We start from the raw sequence: 22,081 nt of genomic DNA, 5'->3' as shown, positions 1-22,081 counted from the left end.
CATTTATGTCATGAAAGTGCTGCACATGTCAGACTGCTATGCTCTCAGTATAAGGACAGCTAATATTTTGAGCATGCTTAAAATAATTAATATCACGTCTAATTATTGTTGAATCTTGCACTATTTTCTTGTTAATAATCTACTCACTTACATTTTCTGAGCTACAGTGCTGACATTTTATTCACGGAAAGCATTATCTTTGCCCAATATTTTTCTGAAGAACATTTCGCAATGCCCCTGGAACATCGCCTTCTATATTGTAGTGCAATATTAGCATTTAGGACTTTCAATTTAGATCAGGGCCACATATTATCTAGAAAAGACACTGAGGCAGCTTACAGCATCTGAGGCAGCCTATGCATCAATATAATAGCCTGGATGGTCTTCTAAGGCTCTGGGTCCTCAACATAGTGGTTGGTTCCTCCACACAAGTGCAGCCAAAGCGCTGCATAGATGGATCTCTTAGCCACATTGAGTTGTCTAATGTAAAGTGATATAACAGATAAGGAATTTTCACAATGAAGTTTGCCAATTTTCATGTGCTTTTTTTACACTTTTTTTGTGTAGGGAGATTTTTTCTGTTTTTACGTATTTAGTAGGAAATTATTCAAGCAGAAACTCCTGAAGAATTGAATTGTTACTTCTTTTAAAACTTCAATCAAAATGTGTTTTCATGGATAAAACACATACCCTTTATATTAACCTATAAAAAATCCTAGCAGTAGAATGTATCACCAAAAGCAAACGTGGGTGTCAGCAAATGATAAAGTATGAATACTATACATTTGAAAAATTATACCATATAGGGAACCTTAAAAAGGGAAAACTGGAATTGAGAGAAATAGTCTGAAAGTTTTTTAGCAACAAAATGATACATATTATAATAGAATAGACAATTGGTCAGAAGAACGGCTAAAAATTATAATCAATAGACCCCATTATAGAGACAGTAAATTGCCCACACACACATTGTACTAATTGTATTTGTCACTGACATCTATATATCTACCTATTCTGTATGGAGAGAGAGAGAGAGAGACCCCAGAACGGTAAATCTCCATGATTTGCATGCAAAATGCTGTGAGAACCTGATCCGGACACCGGATTACTGTTTCACACCTCCATTTCATGTGTTTTTGACCGATTCCGTCACTGTGCGATTTTTTATGCCGGACAAAAAAACGACTATTTGAACGGATCCGGCAAAAAACAGAAGAAACGTCTGGCCATCAGGCACAATCCAGCACTAATACTCTATGGGGAAAAAACGGATCCGGCGTAAAAAAAATGGATCCGTTTTTTCAAAAATTGACGGATTGTGCCTGAAACAAAAAGCCTGATGTTAGGTGTCGAGTTCCCGCCTCTGCAGAGGGGGAATCTCAAACCATCTCCGCTGTGGTCTCCCATTCTTCTCCAGCCGCAGTAGAGTCTGCTCAGCAGAGACGTCGGTCCCAGCATCTAGCTCAGGCTGATACTGGACGACTGGTTACTACTGCCCTTCCAGGCTCTGTTCTTGTAGCCAGCAATGTTCAGCAGTGAGCAGGTCTTTCTGGGACTAAGTCCAGATTTTCCCTTTCTGAGCATGCCCACGGGATGACCTCCCATTGGAGGTCGGAGGTCACATGCTTAGATACTGCAGCTAATCCCATTGGTCCTCTAGGAAGGTCCTAAAGGTGTTCTTCTTCTGTGGCAGACTCCCATTGGTCCTTCCTGGAAGGTCTTGTACTTGCTGCAGCTATAAAAGGTTTGCATGGCCGCACGGCCATGCGCTAGTATACAATTGTTATCGTGTGTGTGTTGATGAGTGCAAGTCGTTCCTTTAAAAACCTTTCCCTTGTGTATGACTGTTTGCGTATGGTGCATGGCTGCAATCTAGCGCCCGGCTGAATTCACGGCTTTAACACACGAAACAGCGTCTAACTGCTGTGACCGCCAGTGCAGCGCCGTGCGCTATTAGAGCGCTTACCTTACCCAAGTCTGGGTGGTTTGTGGCGTCCGCTAGTGTGGCACAGCATCCACTTCTGTGCATATTAGTTACCTCTGATACCCCAATTGTGGTGTCGATCGCAAGAGGTCTACACTAACTCTAATCCTGTGCCCTGGGATAGAGTTCTGTGGTTCCTTGCTTGCGCTCTCTGTGCGGTACCTCTACCCTGTGACTTAACAGGGATCGCTTTCTTCATACAGGGTGAAGTTAACCCATGTGTGTATCCTCACTGTACTGCCATATAGTCCGTCATTACTTAGCAGCAGGTTCCATCTCTGCACGGTGGACCCCGGGCTGCGAACGCTCCTTATTATATCTATTTAATTATTAGGTGTGTTCTGCTAGCCCTAACACCTGATGTGTGAAAGTAACCTTAAGTGTGCGACTTGTGATTCAGTAATTTTGGATTCCAGGAGTTTAGAATGCAGTAATTGGACTGAATCTCTGTTTATATACTTAATAATGTCTGTCTTGTGCAATCCTCATTAGGAAAATGTGCTCCATCATTGACAATGCCATCCAGTATACATCTTGTTGTATGTCTAAAATCCTTGAACAGCTGGTCGAGGGTGCATACTGCTGTGCGAAATGTGTGCACATTGTATACTTGGAATCCCAGATACTGGATCTAAATGAACATCTGGTAACACTGATATCGATTGTGGAAGAGATGTATGTGACCACTTATTGGTATAAGTGTAATGTGTAAGGCTATGCGCACACGTTGCGGATTCTGTGCGGATCCGCAGCGTATTTTGCGGTGCAGAAACGCTGCAGATCTGCAAATGATTTACAGTACAATGTAAATCAATGAGAAAAAAAAGCTGTGCACACTTTGCGGAAAATCCGCTGCGGAAACGCTGCGGTTTAAAAGAAGTAGCATGTCACTTCTTTTTTGGGACTCTGCAGCGTTTTTGTACCCATTCCATTATAGAAAACCGCAGGGGTAAACGCAGCAAATCCGCAAGAAAACCGCAGCAAAAATGCACAAAAAACGCTGCGGAACCGCACAAAAAACGCGACAAATCCGCAGGTGCGTTTTCTGCCAGGAGAGGCAGAATCCGCACCAGAAATTTCTAAGCCTAATCGGCAAAGTGTGCACATAGCCTAAGTGCACATTCACACTGTGGCTATTTAATAAAGAGAATTTAGGATAAAAAACAAAAGGAACAAATAAATTGCTGTAAGCAAATAGTAATAGTTCATGTAAATAACATAGGGTACTTAGTTGACACTGTTTTGATCAAAACAGTGTAAAAGCCATCCCACCGTGACAATGTGAACACCCAATCAGGATGGACCCTAACTCTTGTAGTTTACCTCACAAAGTGTTAGCAGACCTCAAAATAGACAGGGGCATAGCAGGAACCAGACATGACTGTTTAAAGGGAACCTGTCAGCAGGATTGTGCATAGTTACCTACATACAGTGTCAGGTCGACGCCGTTATACTGATTAAAATGATAACAAAAAATCCCAAATGCATATTGTGAGAAGGGAGGACCAATGGAAAAGAGTTTACCATGCACCCCCTAAACTCACTAAATCAGCTCCACAAAGACCATATAGAATTAAGGAGAACAACCCGGAGCATTTGATGAACCAAATATAAACAACGTTTATTCCATAATTGACTACATAAAAAACATACAGTTCAATAGCAATATAACATTAATAGGTAACAAGAGCAACATGACTGTCTATAGAATGCTGAGAAGAGCCCCCATCCCAACCCCACGAGTAGTACTCCACAGAATGGGAGCATACAAGCCCATCCCCCTCAGCAGTAGGGCCTAGTAAAGTGCTGAGTGCAAATAAACGGTCACAAAGAGACCTAGCCCAGGTAAGGCACCGAGTTCCCAAACCACTGTCAAAACATCGGACCCCATCACATGACCACAGAAGTAAGGTGGCTGGTACTGGTGCAGAACTTACCGATCGCAGGGGGAGGGTGGGGAGACGGTCAGGAGGTAAACCTTGATTGATACCTTGGTTGATTAAATCCTTCTTGTGGTTGTTTCTCAATCTGTATTTTCAGCTTTGTGTTAATGATATGCTCATGCCCTAAAGGCCCCTTCACATTAAGCGACGCTGCAGCGATACCGACAACCATCCAGATCGCTGCAGCGTCGCTGTTTGGTCGCTGGAGAGCTGTCACACAGACAGCTCTCCAGCGACCAACGATGCCGGTAACTAGGGTAAACATCGGGTTACTAAGCGCAGGGCCGCACTTAGTAACCCGATGTTTACCCTGGTTACCAGCGTAAAAGTAAAAAAAAACAAACAGCACATACTTACCTACCGCTGTCTGTCCCCGGCGCTCAGCTGCTCTGCACTCTTCCTGCACTGGCTGTGAGCACAGCGGCCGGAAAGCAGAGCGGTGACGTCACCGCTCTGCTTTCCGGCTGACCGACGCTCACAGCCAGTGCAGGAGGAGTGCAGAGCACAGCGCCGGGGACAGAGAGCGGTAGGTAAGTATGTGCTGTTTTTTTTTTTTTACTTTTACGCTGGTAACCAGGGTAAACATCGGGTTACTAAGCGCTGCCCTGCGCTTAGTTACCCGATGTTTACCCTGGTTACCAGTGAAGACATCGCTGGATCGGTGTCACACACGCCGATCCAGCGATGTCCACGGGAGATCCAGCGACGAAATAAAGTTCTGGACTTTCCTCAGCGACCAACGATCTCCCAGCAGGGGCCTGATCGTTGGTCGCTGTCACACATAACGATTTCCTTAACGATATCGTTGCTACGTCACAAAAAGCAACGATATCGTTAACGATATCGTTATGTGTGAAGGTACCTTAAGGTGGGCCTGGAGGGGGGGGAGTCTTCATGTAGTGGTCTGATTAGTCTTCATAATGCAGACGGCTGACAGGTCACTGATCCCTCACTGACCTGCCTAGTTTGCCTAGTGAAAACCTAACATACTGAATAAAATTAAAAAAAATGCTTATACAGGCAGGTGCCAACCGTGGCCGGCTGTGGCTCCTACACTGCGGCATAAACACATGGTTACTGTGCATTTATTCTCTTTTGCAGATTTACTTGAGTGAGGAAAAAAAAAGTTATTTTGAAAATGGCGTCCACCGTGCCTGCGCAGTAGCAGCTCTAGGAGATTGCAGACAGCTGCTATTGCACATACGTGGGTGGTGCCATCTTGGTTGAGGACATTTTTTTCTTCTCCAGCAAGATGGCACCACTGGCGCCTGCGCAACAGCAGCTATTGGATCTCAATACAAACCAATACCTGCTACTGCGCAGGCGTGGTGGATGCCATTTTCAAAATGACTTTTTTTTCCGTCGCTCAAGTAAATCTACAAAAGGGAATAAGTGCACAGTAACCATGTGCTTATGCTGCAGCGTAGGAGCCACGGCCGGCACCTGCCTGCAGAAGCATTTTTTTGTTATTCAGTATGTTACGTATTCATTATACAAACCAGAGGGCAGGTCAGTGAGAGATCAGTGACTTGTAAGCAGTCTCCATTATGAATACCTAATCTGAGCACCACATACATGAACCCAGGGCCGCCACTATGAATTTTGGGGCCCCATACTGGCAAAATTTTCGGGACTCCGCCCAGGCTCCACCCCAGCCCCGCCTCCACCCCTCAAACCATCCACAGTCCCATTGCCCTCTCTTAGAAAAACTCCAATTCTGCACCACATCCTTACCAATCACACATTTACATTTCCCATCACCACATATATGGCCAGCAGCTTTTGTTTTGGCCAAAAGATTTTTTAATCCACCACGAAGACAAGGTAGACTCTTCTGGCTGGACTCTACTCTACTGTAACTTACTAAACATTTGTTAAAATATCCAATACAATTTAAGTATATTTTTATTTATTTTTCAATTTTTAAAATGACCAATAAAATCACAAACAAGGAAAAATACCGCCACACCATGGTCAGACACCATATTACTACCACATAGTGACCTACTTTAGAATACTGCATACAAGGAAAAAATACTGCCACACCATGTCCAGATCACATATTACCACCACAATGACAGAATAATAGCACATACAAGGAACAAATACCACGGCACCATGTCCAGATCACATAATACCACCACATGGTGACCAATAATACCACATACCGGGAACAAATACATCATGACCAGACCACATATTACCACCACAGTGATCAAATAATAGCACATAAAAGGGACAAATACCGCCACACCATGGCCGGACAACATATTACCATCACATAGCGACTGAATACTGCAATACTGATCATTAATAAAAAAACACAATCCTATCACCATAAGTGCCATTATACACAGGAGATCTGTATATAGTATACAGTGTATAGTGTCTGTGTACAGGTAACACACTAACTCATCAGTGACGTCTCTAGGTGAAGTCCTTCAGCCTCGCTTTCCATCTTCATCCAGCACAGACCACCATCACATCTTCCAGCCAGGACTCATTTCTGCAGGAAATAACATAGTTAGCTAGAGCTCCGCTTGCAAAACACATTGCTTAATTTTTTCCCGACACTACACCAGATGAAGAAAAAAAGGTGACCTAGTGTCGCTCTGCACAGTAACAGGACCACCCCCCATTTATAACAGTATCCTCAAAAAATAAAATAAATACATCACTGCAGTAATAATATCCCTTAATTAGCCCCTATGGTAATAATATCCCCCATCCTGGCCCGTGTATCTCATTCCTGGCTCACATCCTGCCCTCATGAGTATCCATTCTGCCCCCATATTATCTCCCCATCCTGACCCATCTGTCCCTTGATCCTGACCTATCTGTCCCATGATCCTGCCGCCCCATCTGTCCCATGATCTGGTGCCGCATCTATCTCCATCGTATCCATCCTGCCCCATGATCCTGCACCATGTGTCTCCATCCTGCACCATGATCCTGCCCCATCTGTCTCCATCCTGTGTCTCACAACCTGCCCGTGTCTCACATCCTGCCCCGTATCACACATCCTGCCCCGTGTCACAAATTCTGCCCCGTGTCTCACATCCTTCCACCTGTCTCACATTCTGCCTATGTGTCTCACATTCTGCCCCCCTGTGTAGTTTCCATACCTGCCCCCTGTGTCTCACATTCTGCCCCGTGTCTCACATTCTGCCCCTCTGTATAGTTTCCATTCCTGCCCCCAGTGTTGTTTTCATTCCTGCTCCCAGTGTTGTTTTCATTCCTGGTCCCTGTGTTTTCATTCCTGCCCGTGTTGTTTTCATTCCTGCCCCATTTTCATTCCTGCCCCGCTTTCAATCCTGCCCCGTTTTCATTCCTCGTTCCTACCCCGTTTTCATTCCTGCCCCGTTTTCATTCCTGAATCCTGCCCCGTGTTGTTTTCATTCCTGCCCCCTGTGTTTTCATTCCTGCCCATGTTGTTTTCATTCCTGCCCTGTGTTGTTGTTGGAATGTGCAGCCGCCCCCGGGCCCTATTGGAATGTGCAGCAGTACCCCGGCCCTGTTGGAATGTGCAGCAGCCCATCGGCCCTGTTGAAATGTGCAGCAGCCCCCCAGGCCCTGTTGGAATGTGTAGCAGCCCCGCAGGCCCTGTTAGAATGTGCAGCAGCCCCCAGGCCCTGTTGGAATGTGCAGCAGCCCCGGGCCCTGGTGGAATGTGCAGCAGCCCCGGGCCCTGTTGGAATGTGCAGCAGCCAGCCCCCGGGCCCTGTTGGAATGTGCAGCAGCCCCCCCTCCAGGCCCTGTTGGAATGTGCAGCAGCCCTCCCCCCTCAGGCCCTGTTGGAATGTGCAGCAGCCCTCCCCCCTCCCTGCCTTGTTGGAATGTGGGCCCCCTGCCCCACCCAGTCAGTCACCATTGAGCCTAGAGTCAGCTCACGCCTCACGGTACTCAACCTGCTCGCCCGCCGCCTCCACCTGCTCATCCAGTCTGCAGCCTGCACGTCGACCTCGGCCTGTCCCCCGTCGCCTTGTCCGGTCCTCCGCTGCCTCTTCTTGCCGCCGTCCACCATCCGCATGACCACAGCCACGTGGCACACCGGACGCTGCTCTGCTCCGGAATGAGGGAGTGGAGCAGGGCAGCGTGTGACGTCACGAACTGGACCATGATGCACCGGGCCCAGGCCGCATCTTAAAGTTACAGTGCCCATTTCCGCTGCATTTACAACACTGTGTCTTTACACCACAGTGTTGATGGCGTTCGGAAGCCTAAACAAAATGTCAGGGGGCCCGAGCAGAGAGCGGACCGGGCTGTCAGCGTGCTCAGGCCCCCCTTTTGCTCCTCATCACTGGGCCCCATACTGTAGTAATGGCTGTAATGCCCTGATGGCGGCCCTGATCATAAAGTTCATTTACAGACAAATCCAGTCCATGAAATATCCCAAAAAATCTATACACCAATATAACCAGGCCCAGTTTCTCAAGGCAGTCTATATTGACAAATATACCCTGTGTTAAATTAACAGGGAAAAGAAAAATTTCCTATCTACAATCGCTGGACAGTTACCCTATAGATACATGCCAATCTCCTTCCCCGGTATATGGTGGTAGTTGAAATAATATGGTGTAGCTGATATAATGAAAGGTAAAGGTTGATAATTACCGACAGCATGGATTATCTTGGTGTCCCCTCACCCCGACGCGCATTTCGCCGCCAGCTTCTTCCGGGGGCGTTATAAATTGGTTGGTAATAAAATACTTTGTGATCATTAATTACATGTGGGGAATTTTCCTATTTAAGTAAATCTGGCATCCCCTAGACGGCATTTTGCTTTTTTACTATTGCTTTTTATTGTTTGTTGTCATTTGTGGCCTTAATAAAAATATTGTTTTTAATATAGTATGTGGGATCTCTTCTTTGTCCCTAACATTTGACAATGTGGGACTTGGTTTTTTGCTTTTTATAGTTTTAGCTAGGTAGTTTTACGGTTGTGCCTTTCACCATCTTGTGAAACTAATGCCATGAGAGAGCTGTTTTGGTCGCAATCATAGGCAAGTACGACTGGCTAGTGTATGTCACTTATAAACTGCAAATTTCAGCATCCTAAAAACATGTAGTTAAAAGTAACGTTAATCACACTGCTATGGATACTCATAATTATGACCTCCAGGAAGCATCGTCCTACAGATAAAAACCCTGTCCTATCGGTTAAGCCTCATCACTAACATGAACTATGCCCCCCTCAAAATGCAGCTATATAGTGGTCCTGTACTCTAGTGCATTGCTAAGGGTCCTGCTTTGTTTCTTACTTTTACCAATAATGTAGTTGGGGATGACACTCTCACTTATGAGACCCTGTGTAGCAACACAGTCAGCAAAAGCTATCTTTCTGCCCCTGAAACAAATAAAACAGTGGAATGATGCAGTATATGCGAAGAATGCCAAATAAACTTATTTACTTATCAATGAAGTGATATGTCTGTGTCACAAATTGTGAAAAATAAAGCTCAAGATTGTGGAAACTAGAAGATGAGCAAATAAATTAGGACCCTGGCAGAACAGCTATGTAAACACTCTGTGACCACTGTATGGGAGCCCTCCTCCTATCTGTCATGTTCTGTAACTACTCTTGATTAGCCGGTCTGGTGCAATGTCGTGTGTACGTTACGACGTAATGATGATGACAAACCAGGCTGACTAATCAAAAGAGAACCCATGGATGACGACAGGTAGGAGGAGGATTATAGGGCTCCTGCCCAGCGGCCATAGAGTACTGATCTGGCCGCTGGACCAGGGTCCTGTAAATCAATACGATAATTTCTTGTGGAAACATATCTTATTTTACATACCTTGAATGTACTTGAGTCAATTTCTTTTCCGTTTCTTCATGTTCAGTTTTAGCTGAAAAATAAATAAAAAGTGTGTACAACATTGAACCTTACCACTAACGCCTTTTATTTTGCACGAAATGTGAATTCTAAACGATATTTTTATATAACTTTCTTTTGTTGTTCCAGTTGTGGCTTATAAACATTTATAAATAAACAGACAAGAAAGAATGGCATAATGAAAAATGTAAAGAAAAAGTTTTCATAGGAAAAATACAGCTAAATTAAATTCTCAAAATGCATTTGTTCTAAAATAGCACTGCAATGGTCCATGTATAAAACAAACTGAAAGGTATTTACATAATGATGCAAAATAAACCGTTTTTGTGTGCACTTTGTGATTATGCAATTCTCTGCAATATTTTCTATACTGTACTTTGGAAATTTAACCACTATTGTTAGATAAGTTAAATTTAACTGAATATTATACTCCATACATATACTTTTTATAAGAACTAAATATATAGAACTAAAATCTTTATTTGTTGCAACCAAGCAACATTCTGCAAACATATCCTGTAAATTGTTATACAGGTGCTTCTCACAAAATTAGGGTATCATCAAAAAGTTAATTTATTTCAGTTCTTCGATACAAAAAGTGAATATCATATATTATATAGAGTGATTACAGAGTGATCTATTTCAAGTGTTTATTTCTGTTAATGTTGATGATTATGTCTTACAGCCAATGAAAACCCAAAAGTCTCTATCTCAGTAAATTAGAATACTTTATAACACCAGCCTGAAAAATGATTTTAAAATCCAAAATGTTGGCCTACTGGAATGTATGTTCAGTAAATGCACTCAATACTTGGTTGGGGCAATTTCTTCATTAATGCAGTGTGGCATGGAGGCGATCAGCCTGTGGCACTGCTGAGGTGTTATGGAAGCCCAGGTTGCTTTGATAGCAGCCTTCAGTTCATCTGCATTGTTGGGTATGGTGTCTATCCTCTTCCTCTATGGGGTTAAGGTCATGCGAGTTTGCTGGCCAATCAAGCACAGTGATACTGTTGTTTTTAAACCAGGTATTGGTACTTTTGGTAGTGTGGACAGGTGACAAGTCCTGCCAGAGAATGCAAAAAAGCTAGTGCACTGGACTTCGTTGCATTAAAGATGACCTTTCACTGTATTTTTCTTATTTAACAGGGTTTTCTCATGAACAAAGTTCATTTTAATGAATAGGTTTTGGAACAACAATAACTTTCACAATTGGATTTGTTAAAAAACTTTTGCTACATTTGTGGTTGTTTTTTTAGTGAAGAAACAACAAAGGAACATTATGAACTTGGTTAGAAAAATGTATTATGTGTACTTCGGTGTAAAACTAGGTGATCGAGACAAGTTGTCTCCACATGGCCTTCCTGAGATGAGTCTCTTACGCTCATGTTCCTGTGGCTTAGCGGGTTAAAGCGCCTTGCTGGTGACCATGCGATCATGTGTTCGAATCTCAGACGAGAGTATTTTACATCTACTCACGAAGCTGACTATCCAGCAAAGGGAAATTCCTCTTGTGTACAATATCAAATTTGGCTTTGAGGTGGGCTGCTGACTCTGTAGGCCTTTTCTTGCACACCCTTGCGTAACCTTTGGTGGATGATTTTCGAGTCATTAGATTGGTTATAAATTACTGGACCATGTGCTGCAACTGGCTGCTGTGGGTAGAGAAGATTTTCTTAAGCCAGCTTCCAAATAGTGTACTGGTGTCCATAGCATCCAATCATAGCATATTTTTCATTTTACTTCAGCAGTATAAAAACTGAAGTGGTGGTATAAAAACTGAACTGGTGGTGATGGGGAGCTAAGGTAGATTTTATTTTAGACAGAGTTCATAAGAGTGTGGTAGTCTGCTTACCACGACTTCTTTCAGTATTTAGTGGTTGTGCTTCTGCTTCTGTTTCTAACAACGTGATCGAAATGGCTACAAGGGGATGCCATAATTCACCTGAAAACTTTTGCTACATTTGCGGTTGTTTTATAGTGAAGAAACAACAAAGGAACATTATGTACTTGGTTCGAAAAATGTATTATGTGTACTTCAGTGTAAAACTAGATGATCGGGACAAGTTGTTGGCTCCACATGTAGTGTGACTCAGGAGTTGGTATACAAAGAGTGGGTTTTGGGTCCCTGGAGAACTGGGCCGACTTATTTGTTGGCTACAGGCTCTACTCTAGGAATGGGCTGCATCGCAACAGGAAATGAGCAGCTGCGGTAAGAATAGTCTGAAGTTTGCAGGAGTGCTTAAACTAAATGGGCAATTACTGTACAGGAGGGGAAGATAGCGTAGATAGTGACAGGGGCCTTAAGGTACCGTTACACTAAACGACTTACCAACGATCACGACCAGCGATACGACCTGGCCGTGATCGTTGGTAAGTCGTTGTGTGGTCGCTGGGGAGCTGTCACACAGACAGCTCTCTCCAGCGACCAACGATCAGGGGAACGACTTTGGCATCATTGAAACTGTCTTCAACGATGCCGAAGTCCCCCTGCAGCACCCGGGTAACCAGGGTAAACATCGGGTTACTAAGTGCAGAGCCAGAGCACAGCGGTGTCGTCACTGCTGTGCTCTGCTTTACGGCCGGCGCTGACAGTCAGTGCAGGGAAGCTGACGGCGGGGGACGTGACAGACATCGGAATGTGAGTATGTACTGTTTTTTTTTTTTTCAACTTTTACAATGGTAGCCAGGGTAAATATCGGGTTACTAAGCGCGGCCCTGCGCTTAGTAACCCGATATTTACCTTGGTTACAAGTGAACACATCGCTGGATCGGCGTCGCACACGCCGATCCAGCGATGACAGCGGGTGATCAGCGACCAAAAAAAGGTCCTGATCATTCCCCACGACCAACGATCTTCCAGCAGGGGCCTGATCGTTGGTCGCTGTCACACATAACGAGATCATTAGTGGGATCATTGCTACGTCACAAAAAGCGTGACGTTGCAACGATATCATTAACGATATCATTATGTGTGAAGGTACCTTAAGTAATGAAAATGGTGAAAGATTAGGACAGTCAATATTCTAAGGAGGATTAGGAGTAGAGGTATGGAAAAATACATAAAACATATGTTTACTATTGCCAAAAGCCTCATCAACAAGAATAATTAATTAGATTTAATATTATGGGAAGAGAGATGATATCAAGGGGATAACGGAGACATGGTTGTATGACAGCATTAACTGGACTGTTAATTTATGGGGCTATAGACTGCTCCTATGGTGGAGATAAGCGGAGGGGAAAAGAATAATAAAATACTGATAGAGGGTTGTTTATAAGTGTAATAGATGAGGCAGAAACTCAAGAAGTAATTATTGTGGGGAAATGTAACTATCCTGATGTAAATTGGGGAGCAGACACCTGCAGGTCCAGCAAAGGAAACAGTTTTTTGACAATAAAAAAAACACAATTATCTTTCACAACTGATGGGACCCAACAAGAGAGGGGACACTTCTAGACCTTACATTAATAAATAGGCCAGACAGAATATTAAATATTTGACCATGGAGGTTACTTGTGTAATAGTAAACACTAAACTATACGTTTTCAAATATCCTTTAATCAGATGTATAGAAGAGGGGCTATAAGGACACTAACGTTCAGGAATGTGAATTCCCAACAGCTAAGAGATTATCTTAATGGCAGAAACTGAAACAATGTCCATAAAAATAAAAGTAAGGAAATGTGAAACTATTATAAGTAGCCTGAATACGATGAGTGCACAATATATACCTAGGGACATATCTACGGGTGGGTAGGTGGAGCATTTACCCTGTGCAGCCGGAAGGGGGATAGCGTCGGGCCACCTAAAGCGGCACTCACAGGTGACTGCATTTTGCCACCACCTGGAGTGGGATTCAGCCGTTCTCTGAGCCATCTGTCAAGCTGACAGCTGACTCAGAGAAAATGCAACACTCAAGCTCACCAAATTTGAATTGTACTTTCAAGGTCAAGAACAATTGAAGCCCTGACCGCACTTCCAGGTCATGGGTACTTTAACGGGGTACAGATAATATGGGGAGTGGGCAGAAGGTGTGAGCAGAAAGTTTGGGAAGTAAAATGTATGGTTGGAGAAAAGTATGAGGCGGCGCATTTTTTGGACTGGGTAGTGTGGGATTCACTATAGAGAAGAGGCGGCATGGGAGGGTTCAGTATTTCAAGGAGAGGGAACTGTGAGACAGAGGCTTAGAATAGAGACTAGGAAGTATAGTGGGGACAGTGTGAGAGGATAGTGTGAATAGGGGGCTCGGTATGGAAAAGAAAGGACAGTGTGTATACCATGTACCATAAGAGGAACAGTGTGGGAGTCATATTTTGTGCAGAAAGGAATTATTATTCAGGGACTCATAGGGCAGGTATTTTTATTCAGGAGCATTATAATTACACTGATGTTTTTAAGGGCACTGTATCGGGATGTGCTGTAGAAGACCAGAGAAAAGTCATCATGGTATCTGGACCAGATGGAAAGAAAAAGAGAATTACTTCAATCAGAGAAGATGTCATCTATAAGGTACCTGGATGTAAATGTTTATTTGTGAAACTGCCCTTGTCTCATCAGTACTGTGATTCCGGTATGGTCCAAAGTCTTATAATGTCTGGTAACAGCAACTCCCAGTATTTCCGTAAGGACATCTGGGAATTGTAAGTTCATGTTATACAATTGTATATGGGGCTGACCTGACACTACAAGTGATCACTGTAGTAAACTTGGTACTGTTATTCATATACTAATGGTGGGTATGGTGATGTTCTCTGTACTGATGGTGGTTCTGTGAAATATTACTCTACAGATCGTGGTTGCAGTGCTCTATTCCAAAGACATACTGATAGGAATTCTAGATTGTGAGCCCAATCGGGGACAGTGATGATAATGTGTGCAAAACTGTAAAGCGCTGCGGAATATGTTAACGCTATATAAAAATAAAGATTATTATTATTATTTCTGTACTGATGATTGTTTTAGTGATGCATTTCTGTATTGCTAGTGGTTCATGTAATTCAGTCCTGTGCTGTTATTGGTTCTGGTTCTGTACACATAGAATACATATAACAATCCAGAACTAGGGATGTGCGAACCCGAATTTACAAGTTCGGAGTTCGTACCAGACAGTTATGGTCCGGGGTTAAATGCCGGAGAGAAAGAGATAGAGAGAGAGAAACTTTTTTTTCCAGCTACAGAGTTCGGATCCCCATGGTTTTCAATGTAGTTTGGGTACTGTTCTGGTACGTGAGCCAAATTCCACTCATCCCTATCCATAAGTTATAAGATTACATGCATTGTACCATCTGACAAGTTAAGGGTTACTACATTTGTACACTGCTTAAAAAAATAAAGGGAACTCTAAAACACCACATCCTAGATGTCACTGAATGAAATATTCCAGTTGCAAATCTTTATTCACTGCATAGTGGAATGTGTTGAGAACAATAAAACCTAAAAATGATCAATGTAAATCAAAATTAATATCTCATGGAGGTCCCGATTTTAAATGATACTCAAAATCAATGTAAAAAAAAATCTAATTACAGGCTGATTCGACTTCAGTGAAATGTCTCAAGACAAGGGATATGCAAATTGCCTCTTCAGAGAAAAAAAGGACTTGAACTCTATAGCGCTACATGTTGGAAGTAGCGATCCTACAAGTCACAATCAACCCTTTAAAGAGTCTTGTAATATGACTTAGGATAAAAGCCAAATCAGTATGTCAATTTGCAGACACGGTGTTTCGGGTTGTTGGCCCTCGTCAGTGCAAAGCATGAGAACTGATTTGGCTAGGCGAGAGGCTCTGGACTGAGGTCTAAGGGGTAAAGTTTCTCCTTGTAGAGACCGACATACCAGCTCTGGCTTGTCAAGGTAAGGAGGCTCATTCGCCTTGCAATGCTCCTCTGGGAAATTTAATATGAAAATTGCCTCTTCAGAAAAAAAGAGGACTTGAACTCTATAGACAAGGGAATGATGCTCAGTAGTGTGTGTGGCCTCCATGTACCTGTGTGACCTCCCTACAACACTTGGGCATGCTCCTGATGAGCATATTCTCTTGAGGGATCTCCTCCAAGACCTGGATTAAAGCATCAGTCAACTCCTGTACAGTCTGTGGTGCAACGTGGAATTGAACAAAACATTATGTCCCAGATGTGCTTGATTTGGATACAAGGGCAGGCTAGTCCATTGCATCAATGCCTTCATCATGCAGAAACTGCTGACACACTTCAGCCCCATGAAGCCTAGCATTGTTATACATCAGGAGGAACCCCGGTCAAACTACACCAGCATATGGTCCCACTATGGACCTGAGGACCTCATCCCAATACCTAATGGCATTTAGGTTACCTCTGGCTAACACATGGAGGGCTGTGCTGCACTCCAAAAAATGGCTTCCCACACCATTACTGACCCACTGCCAAACCGGTCATGTTGGAGGATGTGGCAGGGAGCAGAGCATTCTCCATGGTGTCACCAGACTCTGTCACATGTGCTCAGTGTGAACCTGCTGTCATCCATGAAGTGCATAGGGCGCTAATGTCGAATCTGCCAATTTTGGTGTTCTCTGGCAAATGCCAATCACTCTGCACGGTCATGGGCTTGTAAGCACAACACCCACTTGTGAATGTTAGACCTTCATACCACCCTCATGGAGTCTGTTTCAGACAGTTTGAGCAGACACATGGATAATAGTGACCTTCTGGAGGTCATTCTGCAGGGCTCTGGCACTGCTCCTCCTGTTCCTCCTTGAACAATGGAGGTGGTGGCGGTCCTGCTGCTGGGTTGTTGCCCTCCATGTCTCCTGGTGTACTGGCCCGTCTCCTGGTATCTGACCAAACTGTCCATGACTCCATCTCCAATAGGGCCACCAGTCTTTACAAGCCAGATAATGCACTAATAATGACAGTCCTGCTTTATAAGTGCAGTTTCTTCAGATAGAAGTGAAAAACTTTTGGGGACAACATGGTATTGTGACTTAAAGTATTTCACCCTGCAAGAGTATGAAGCAACTGTAGTTGAGGAGAGCGCCTGGTAAGTCCTCTACACTATGTGTGTCATGGAGCGTGTGTGGCATTCAATGCAATGAGTCTATGCAATGTAAAGGAGTGGAGAAGTTGCCCACACTCGCACTTGAAGATTTTGGAATTATATAATGCATTACTAAGTTTTAAATGATGCTTTAGCTATCTTGTGGATAGCAATAATTGGTTATCAGTAGTCAGGGTTAATTGTTGGGGACCAGCCCAGGATGGGAGGAGTTACGTGGGCACAAGGGAAAGCAGTTTTCTGTTGATTAGTTAGATAGGGATAGTATTGAGAAATGAACACACCTATGGTTTAGCTGCTTTAAGACATGCACAAAAGTGTGTGTTTGTATACAAAGAAGGGAGACCATTTCGAATAGCACGTTCTGAGAGAAAGCAAGGATTAAGTGGCAGCAGTATTCTTGATCTCAGGAAAGGTGGCATAGCAAAGGCAAATAAAAGGACTGGTTCCTTATCTCAGGCCAGAAGGGCTAAAGCAAGGACTTAGCTGAAGGAACGAAGGAAGGGTTCCTGATGTCAGGCAAGTGGGTCTTAAGCAAACAATTATCCATACTAAATAAGAAGCAAGAGTCTAGCCAGGCTTTAGGATCAGAAAGGAGACTATGACCTGACTAGGACCCAAGTTCTACAGTGAGCTTAAGGCCATGTGCACACTTTGCAGATTGTATGCACTTTTGCCTCGTTTTTTCCCCGCAAAATCGTGGTGAAAACACTACGAAAATGCATACACAACACAGCCCATTGAATTCAATGGAATTCCGCAATGCAGTGCTAATGCTGCGTATTTTTCCATGGCAGAATCGCATATTGGAAAAATAAGCAGCATGCTCATTCTTTGTACGGAATCGCGGCAATTCTGCACACATAGGAATGCATTGATCCACTTACTTCCCACATGGGGCTATGCCCACCATGCGGGAAGTAAGCGGATTATCTGCAGATGGTACCCAGGGTGAAGGAGAGGAGACTCTCCTCCAGGCCCTGGGAACCATATACCTGTAAAAAAAAAAAAACATAATTAAAATAAAAAATAGTTATATTCTCATCTTCTGGCGGCCCCTGCAGCCTTCCCACTCCTCTCGATGTTCCTGTTCCCAGTGATGCTTTGCGACAATGACCTGTGATGATGTAGTGGTCTTGAGTGATGCTGCGTCATCTGGGGTCATTATCGCAAAGCATCACTGGGAACGGGAGCAACGCGAGGAGCGGGAAGGCTGCGGGGGCCGTCGGAAGGTAAGAATATCACGATTTTTTATTTTTGTATTATTTTTAACATTATATCTTTTTACTATTGATGCTACATAGGCAGCGTCAATAGTAAAAAGTTGGTCACACTTGTCAAACACTATGTTTAACAAGTGCGACCAACCTATCAATCAGTTTTCCAAGCGATGCTACAGATCGCTTGGAAAACGCTAGCATTCTGCAAGCTAATTATGCTTGCAAAACGCTAGTGTTTAGCAGGAATACGCATGCCAATTCTGCATGCGTTATTCTTGCGGCAGGGAGTTGCAGAATTTTTCAGAAATTTCCGCGGCAATTCTGCAATGTGTGCACATAGCCTAAATTATCCCCCACTGGATTAAAAAAAACATACTGACTAGTGTCTTGGAAATAATCATCACTATCTCAATCTAAAACCATGGAAAGACAAGAGTATAAAATACTAGAAATAGACCCGATGCTATCGCATTGGGAGTGTGGTGAAATTAACATCTGTGTATGATTAGTAGTGATGACCGAGTATACTCGTTGCTCGGGTTTTTTTGAGCATGCTCGGGTTTTCCTGAGCATGTGCAGCGCTCCAGAGATCTGGTCGTTGCAGTATGACACTCTGCCGCTAAGGGGAGTGATGGTACGTCTGATGGCACTGAAGGAATTCTACTGACCAGGTATCACCAGCACACATTACACTTCACACTCCGGCCACTAGGGGGAAAAAAAAGCTTTATTGGGCCACTCCTCACACTGGTAAAACTAGGGGTTGGATAGGAAGTTAGTCAGAAGCTGACTGAGTTGGATTCAGGCAACATCCCGTGGCAGGAGGTGTTGCAGGGAGAAGATTCAGGGGGGTCCCTGTCAGGCGTGGGAACCTGGCAGGTGCCTAGCGAACAGAACAGAACATTACGGAACCGCGCCTGCTCTACCTTGCGGCGGTATCCTTAGAAAGAGACACAAAGCGAAGGATATTGTGCGTCCTAGCCATAACAAACCTGGGGGATGAGAAACTAGTAACATCTGGAACGAAATAGAAAGAAAGAGAAAGAACTAGAAAGAACGAACGAATGAACTAGAACAGAAGTTGTGAGGACTATTCCGAATGCTCAGCAGGGTAGCACTACAACACACAGGCGCTATTGGTAGGCAACGATTTCTACCTGTAAAGGGAACTCTGGATGTTCCATCGGACCGGCCGGTCTCAGACAGCCCTGTTAACTGTGCTCTGGATTGCGGATCCTGAAGTCTTCAGTAAAGTGGTAAAGAGACTGCAACCTTGTGTCCTCGTTATTGTCTGCACCTCACACCATCACCTTCCACCTTACTGGGAAGCCCTGGGGACACACTTCACCTGTGGGAAGGTACCCCATCTAGCTGCCATTCCATCACCCCAGCGGACCCCAAGCAGCGTCGGTCATCCTGACCGAACACCACAGGTGGCGTCACGAAACCTTGACAGACTCCTAGCACCTTTTATTGGACGCCCCTTAGCAGGGTCACGGACCGGGTCCCGCCACCGTGACAACCCCAGAACCGAGCCAGCAGAGGACCGGTACCGAGTTACCCGCGGCCCTGTGTCTAGGGGCGCTCCACATGCTCGGGTGATCTCCGAGTATTTATGACTGCTCAGAGATTTAGTTTTCATCGTTGCAGCTGAATGATTTACAACTATTAGCCAGGCTGAGTACATGTGGGGGTTGCCTGGCTGCTAGGGAATCCCCACATATAATCGGGCTGGCTAATAGCTGTAAATCATTCAGCTGTGGCAATGAAAACTTAATCTCTGAACAGTTACAAATACTCAGAGATCACTTGAGCAATGAGTATACTCTCTCATCACTAATGATTAGTGGTGCTGACAGGAGCAGCTGACATGTCTCACACCGTTTGCTCTTTCCAACATATCTGTAATATCTTCCATCCGCATTTTTGTATTGTATGTGTTGGGTCATTTGACCTCTTTCACCCCTTGTGCACGGTTTCTTCCTTGTTGTGTGCTGTATTTTGGTATCTGGTGTAGTGTTTCTTGGTGTTCCCTATGTGGTGTCTCCCCTGTGTGCTGTTTGCCTTTTTTGTGTTGATTTTTGTATTTTTTATGAGAAGCCATGTTGGCACTGCTGTGGGAGTCCAGGAGCAGTGATATGCAATGGAATGTTCAGTCGGGTATGTGGGCCTGTTTGGGGAAGTGAAAGTGAGGAATCTTTCTTGTGTGTAAAAACCTGCACTTCAGTAAGTGGCACTTACATATAATTTTACTGCATCTTTCCCAGGCCATCACTACAGGATTAATTTTGTGTAATCTTAACATCATGTATTGTTATTTATTATATGCTTACACTCTTTAGATTATTTCAAGCCTGTATGACTATCATTCTTTTAATCCCTCATTAAAAATGTCTTACCTTTGCTTAAGAAATCCTCTATGTTGTCCTTGAAAGGTTGCAAATGGTCTTCTAAACACTTCTGGTATACTTTTGAAGCCTCTGTCTCACATGCTGAAAGTAAAATATATATTTTTTTATTTGAAATGAATATCTTGATAATCAAGATCATATGCTGGCCCAATAAGGCCAGGTTCAGATAAGTGTGTATCATGGTCTGTTTATGGACCGCAAGGCCAGAACTGACCACTGGTCCCCCGACATAAACTTACAGCTTCAAATATGAGGTTGTAAGTTCAAGTCTGAAGACCAGTGGTCCGTCTGTGCATTGTGATCCTTGTACTATGAAATATCCCCTTCTGAATCTGGCCCAAGGCTGCTTTCACATAATCTCAAGGTAACTACAGTATGTAAATTATATAATGCTTTAATCACGGCGAATAACAAAAGTAGAGAAAGGTTACAATTACACACAATTTTTACATGAAGTCTCCACACATATAACTTCTTCATATATCAACCCCTTCTTGACACAAGGTGTAAAAGCCTGCATCTGCCCCTAAGGCTGGAGTCACAATAGCGATTTTAAAATCGGTTGGATTTTGATGCAGGAGAGTCGGACGAGAGTAATGCAAGTCTTATGCGAGTGTAATGCGTTTATGCGAGTACAATTCGATTTTTCACACCTAGCATCCGATTTACATCAGAATGCAGTGCAATGGCTATCTGATTGCAATGCGATTCTAATGAGATTTTACATACAGCAATTCTCTATGTCACTTACACATCGTTTTCAAAGGGAATAATCTTCAAAACACACACACACATATATATAATATATATATATATATACACACACACTCACATACACACACACACACACACACACACGCGGCTTGAATGGCAAATTTTAGCCTGGGGCCAAGCACGATGCAGTGGCCCACTGTGACGCAGGCCATGGCCATTCTTAAGACTTGGGTCTCCTGCAGTAGCAATTGAGTATAGCACATGTGCGACAGAGGTACATCTTCAAAGTAGCCACCTTTTGCTTTGATGACTGCTTTGCACACTCTTGGCATTCTCTTGATGAGCTTCAAGAGGTAGTCACCGGGAATGGTCTTCCAACAATCTTGAAGGAGTTCCCAGAGATGCTTAGCACTTGTTGGCCCTTTTGCCTTCACTCTGCGGTCCAGCTCACCCTAAACATCTCAATTGTATTCAGGTCTGGTGACTGTGGAGGCCAGGTCATCTGGCGCAGGACCCCATCACTCTCCTTCTTAGTCAAATAGCCTTTACACAGCCTGGAGGTGTGTTTGGGGTCATTGTCCTGTTGAAAAATAAATGATGGTCCAACTAAACGCAAACCGGATGGAATAGCATGCCGCTGCAAGATGATGAGGTAGCCATGCTGGTTCAGTATGCCTTCTATTTTGAATAAATCCCCAACAGTGTCACCAGAAAAGCACCCCCACATCATCACACCTCCTCCTCCATGCTTCCCGGTGGGAACCAGGCATGTAGAGTCCATCCGTTCCGTTTTCTGCGTCCCTCAAAGACGCGGTGGTTGGAACCAAAGATCTCAAATTTGGACTCATCAAACCAAAGCACAGATTTCCACCGGTCTAATGTCAATTCCTTGTGTTCTTTAGCCAAAACAAGTCTCTTCTTCTTGTTGGCTGTCCTTAG

At 43.9% G+C, this 22,081-nt stretch overlaps 1 protein-coding gene across 1 annotated transcript in view; it reads right to left on the bottom strand.

Moving 5' to 3' along the window:
* FMN2 (formin 2) overlaps positions 1–22,081 on the bottom strand; it is a 528,461-nt gene that overhangs the window by 52,260 nt on the left and 454,120 nt on the right. Inside the window, exons 14-15 of the mRNA XM_069769445.1 lie at positions 20,417–20,509; positions 9,729–9,780 (exon numbers count right to left, since the gene is read on the bottom strand). Coding sequence (XP_069625546.1) covers positions 9,729–9,780; positions 20,417–20,509 — 145 coding nt within the window. The remainder of the gene's footprint in view (positions 1–9,728; positions 9,781–20,416; positions 20,510–22,081) is intronic.

The sequence above is a fragment of the Ranitomeya imitator genome, chromosome 5 (genome assembly GCF_032444005.1).
Source record: "Ranitomeya imitator isolate aRanImi1 chromosome 5, aRanImi1.pri, whole genome shotgun sequence".
Classification (NCBI taxonomy): domain Eukaryota; kingdom Metazoa; phylum Chordata; class Amphibia; order Anura; family Dendrobatidae; genus Ranitomeya; species Ranitomeya imitator.
Note: the sequence above shows the minus strand (reverse complement) of the source record. Positions and strands in the feature narration are given on the sequence as shown.